This window comes from Berghia stephanieae, chromosome 7 (assembly GCF_034508935.2).
Source record: "Berghia stephanieae isolate SIO BIC M18660-M18661 chromosome 7, UCSD_Bste_1.3, whole genome shotgun sequence".
NCBI classification, from domain to species: domain Eukaryota; kingdom Metazoa; phylum Mollusca; class Gastropoda; order Nudibranchia; family Aeolidiidae; genus Berghia; species Berghia stephanieae.
In genome coordinates this window covers 52364693-52369729 of record NC_088366.1, presented here as the reverse complement: position 1 = coordinate 52369729, position 5037 = coordinate 52364693, and the positions used below count along the sequence as shown (strand labels likewise).

Below are 5037 nucleotides of genomic sequence, written 5' to 3'. Positions count from 1 at the left end.
TGACAAAATAAAAAATAAAATGAATATTAAAACGACTGGGACCGTGACGATGTAGATATTAAAATATTGTATTAAAAATGAGCGCGTGTACATAGATAGTTTTATTCAACTATCATTTAAAAAAAAAATTGAGCTTTTATATAGCGCAATATCCACTAAACGTGCTCAAAGCGCTTTACAATGGGTCCCTGGCCAACAGCACACACATAACATGTAGGAAGAAACATGACTCCTGTCAGGCGATATTACAAATTTTGGGACAGAGACAACGCTGTTAACGGCCAGGTACTCATTTTACACCTGAGTACGGTGAGAGAATGTGAGTAAAGAGCCTTCTCCAAGGACTCAACTATGCGCCGAGCGAGGCTCGAACCCAGGACCTTCCGATCCGAAAGCGAGTGTCATACCACTAGACCACATAGCCGCACATTAACATACAAAAACTAAAAAACATTAGCTTTGATACTACGCCTATAATTTGTCTCAGAAAAATGTAATAAATAGGCATGGGCTAAAAGTAACTAGGGTAAACTACGGATATAGTCGGAGTTAGGGTTGGGTGAGTTAAAGAAATCCTAGCCATTATCCTAAAAAAAAAGGGGCCCAGATAGCTCAGTTGATAGAGCACTCGCTTCACATGTAAAGGTACTGAGATTAATCCCTGGTGAAGTCGAGATTTTTTTCTGGTTTCCCCCCCCCCCCCCTGTCCACCCCGCAAGAATTGGGTTATTGGATCTGTAAGATCTGGCAGAAAGAACTTTGCGATATACTAGCATCCTATCCAAAGGATAGCAAAAAAATATGCCTTTGTCCATTTCATGCTTTAGAAACCGGGATAAACTCCGGCTCCACGGGCCTATTGTTGGCTATAAAGGACTCCTTATTTTATCATTAAAAAAACAACAACCCAAGAATATACAAACATTATCGAAGTCTTGTATTTAAAAACAAAAACAACAAAACTATAATATTCAAGTTTCAGCATTTGAATCAACAGTCCACTACAGTACACATTGTATAGATAGTATGCGCTTGGCTAAGACACTCACAACATTGCCATCCGGAAGTATAACGGACCAACACACAAAACTGTGTGTTACCTTAAACGTTTATAGTCTGGTTAATATAGTTTAGTGAGAATTACTCATAAACGTGGATGGCAAAAAACAATAACAAAGACCAGTTGACGTCAACTTCATTCTATCTATTCTACTAATAGATAATAGAGCACCGACAAGGTGCGATGCTATTGACGTTTAGGTAAATTACTCACAACATCCGCCAGCCGGATTTAACGAACCAACACACAAAACCATGTGTGAAATTAAACGTTTATAGCTTGCTTTGATAGAATTTAGTGAGAACTACTCATTATAATGGCTGTCTAAGAACAATAACAAAGGGCTGAGTGACGCCATTTCGTTCAATCTATAGATACTCGTAGTTCGAAGTTGACGTCACTCATGTCTTTGTTATTGTTTTTTTATGCCATCCGCGTTTATGAGTAATTCTCACTAAACTGTATTAACCTGACTATATACGTTCATGGTTACACAGTTTTGTGTGTTGGTCCGTTATACTTCCGGATGGCAATGTTGTGAGATTCTTAGCCAAGCGCATACTATCTATAGATGCTGTGTGCTTGGCTAAGAAACTCAGAACATTGCCATTGGGAAATATAACGGACCACCACACAAAAACTCTGTAACCTTGAACGTTTATAGTCTGGTTAATACAGTTTAGTGAGAACTACTCATAACAAAGGCTGTCTAAAAATAGTAACAAAGATCCAAGTGACGTCAATTTCGTTCTATCTATAGACACAATACTATTCAACACTCGTGACGTCACTTCTCTCGTAATGACGCATGGTAACTTAGTAACTGGCTCTATCTAAACTATCGGGACAATGGCGGACGCCCTTACGAGCATAAAAGTGTATCTCGAGGAGAAAAAACATAACTATGATCGTGTTTTGACTTTTATACATTCTGATCACATGACATGTGAAAAAGTTCTAGCCAGCATGAAGAATAAAAAGTACCGATTATTTTTGTTTAGAACCAAGCTGCTGGCCATTGCGACGTGACATCAGACTACTATTGAATCCAATCAAGTGGTTTGTTAATTTACCGCCGACATGGCATAGATTGTACAAAGGGATATAACTATTAATTAATTAACTACCGTCTTTACTATTATTACGATTACTTCCCTTGCATTTTGTTGCCGTCGCCGCCCCCCCCCCCCCCCAAAAAAAAAAAAAAAAAAAAAAAAAAAACCCTGTTTGTTGTCGTTTGCCGTGTTTAGCTTCTGAAATGAAAGGATTTTTTGATGAGATGACGTGGAGTTTGGATTATTTCAAATTCTAGATGCTATCAATTTATGACACGACGTAACACCGTTTCGAGGCGGTGGGTCACACACTCACACAGACACAATCAGCCCTGAGTTCTGGGGACATAAATTCCCCATGTTGATTACGACGCAAATTCTATAACAATTTATAATAATATATTGTTTCATAACAAAAACTGGTTATGAATTTCAATTAACTCCTAAATCTATTATTATCAACAACAGCAGCACATGAAGCAGACATCCTGTATAAAATCATGACTAAAGGGTTCTGACACACAGACATACATGTGTAGCCTACGTCTTCTTATAATATTATGTTCACGTAGGTAGACACACTTAACTTATCTATTCTCAACAGTGAGCTGTTCCATATGCAACATTCCCTTCTTGATTCCTGCACGGTATTTGGCCAGATCTTTTCGCGTCACCATACCGACCGGCTAAAAAAAAAAAGAAAGAAAAAAGAAAGAAAAAGAAAAGAATTAAAATCATTTTAAAATCAAAACAAATCTAAACCAAATTTATACTTATATATCGATATAAGAAAAGCCCAAATGGTACTCAAAGAGTTGCAGGTTCATGGAAACAAAGACAGCCTCAACCCTATAGAGCAAGTGATCAGATTGGGCAGAAGAGAAGATAGACCAAGACCCATGAAAATAAGTCTGATGTCAACGGATCAGCGTAACACTGCTCTTAGGAACAGCAAACAGTTGAAAGACCATAAACGGGAATGCTTACAGAAGGTGTATATTGGAGCTGACCAAACAATTATGCAAAGAGAGCAGGTCAAGGAGTTAAGAGAGGAGCTGAAGAGAAGACGAGAAGCAGGGGAAGATGTAGTCATATATAAGAAAAGAGTCATTTTCAGGGAAAAGTTTAGTGAACAAATAAGAAAGAGAGACTGCGATGTTGTAGGAAATGACTGGGACTGGGATGAGGAATGACTATATTGGAAACATGTCAGTCCAATTGCCCAAAATGTTTCTGAGCAAGGACTCGAAGACAACAAGAAAATTCAAAAAAGAGAAGTACCAGTAAATGATAAGGAGGGGCAGCACGTGAATATGAAAAATACCCTGAAGTTCATGTACACGAACGCAGACAGTGTGATGAATAAGAGAGAGGAGCTAAAGGCTATGGCAGAAGAAGAAGATCCAGATGTGATAGCAATAACAGAAGCTAAGCCAAAGAATGCAACAACACACCCAACCATAGCAGAGTTAGGTATTGAGGGATACACTATAATAGCTAGCAGAGATTTTGAAACTTCCGGCAGAGGAGTATACTTATTGGTGAGAGAGAACCTCAAGGTTAACCCCATAGAGGAACTCACAGATCACGACTTTAGGGAGAGCGCTTGGTGCTCGATTGGAGTAACTGGACAAAGTCAGATACTAGTAGGAGTGATTTATCGGAGCCCAAATAGCACAGGAGAAAATAATGAGAGAATGTTGGAGATGATAAGGAGAGCATCACAAAAAAAGCATTCAGAGATAATTATTATGGGAGACTTCAACATGCCGGAACTGGAGTGGAAAGGGATGGACGAACCAAAAGAGGGAAGCCTGGAGGAAAGTTTCATAGAAACCATTGAAGATTGCTACCTACAACAGATAATAAAAGAACCCACGAGACAGAGAAAAAACCAGAAGCCCAACGTATTGGACTTGATATTGATGGAGGAAGAAAATGACATAATCGACCTAAGACTGAGCCACCCACTGGGAAAAAGCGACCATGCGACCATATTCCTAAAACTGAGGGCGACATCAGAGACTGTAGATGAAAAACTGACACTCAGATATAGGAAGGCTGATCTAGAGAGTATGAAAGAGGAACTGGGGCATATCAAATGGGAGGAAATACTAATAGAGGACACCGTAGGAAACAACTGGAGTAGATTTACCAGAGTACTTAACCAATGCTTCGAGAAAAACATCCCGAAAAGCAGAGGGAACCGGGTTGGGAGAAGAAATCAACCTTGGATGACGCAGGAAGTGAGAGAGGCATTACGGAAGAAGAAGGCAGTAAATAGAAGATACTCTAGAAGCAAAAAGGAAGAGGATTGGGACAAATACAAAAGAGTGAGAAACGCAACTACTAAAATAGTCCGAAAAGCGCATCAAAAGTATGAGAACAAGATAGCAGAGGAAACGAAAAAAAATCCAAAAGTATTCTGGAGTTATGTAAACAGTAAAATAAAGACAAGACAGGGAACCTGTGACATAAAAAAAGAAGATGGCACTTGGGTATCTGAAGATGAAGACAAGGCAGAGGTGCTAAATCTCTTCTTTGCAAGTGTCTTTACAGTGGAGAACCAGAAAAACTTGCCAGATATTGCTAAAAGAAGTAATATAGATACTACACAATGGCCGATTACTGAAGAGAGAGTAATGAAGAGACTACAAAACCTAAAGGAGAGTAAATCACCTGGACCTGACAATCTTCATCCTTACATCCTAAAAAACTTAGCAGAGCAGCTAGTAGAACCCCTAACCAAGATATTTAACCAGTCGATGAAAGAAGGAAGACTACCTAGGGAATGGAAAGAAGCTAACGTCACAGCCATATTCAAGAAGGGAGACAGAAAAAATCCAGAAAACTACAGACCAGTGAGCCTGACATCTGTCGTCTGCAAGCTCATGGAACAGCTGATTAGAGAAGAAATGGTTG

At 39.2% G+C, this 5037-nt stretch overlaps 1 protein-coding gene across 1 annotated transcript in view; it reads right to left on the bottom strand.

Annotated features, from left to right (window-relative positions):
* Positions 1–2291: 2291 nt before the first annotated feature.
* LOC144977463 (uncharacterized) overlaps positions 2292–5037 on the bottom strand; it is a 195758-nt gene continuing 193012 nt past the window's right edge. The window contains 1 exon segment of the mRNA XM_078922710.1: positions 2292–2801. Within this exon segment, the coding sequence (XP_078778836.1) occupies positions 2703–2801 (99 nt within the window). The 3' untranslated portion in view covers positions 2292–2702.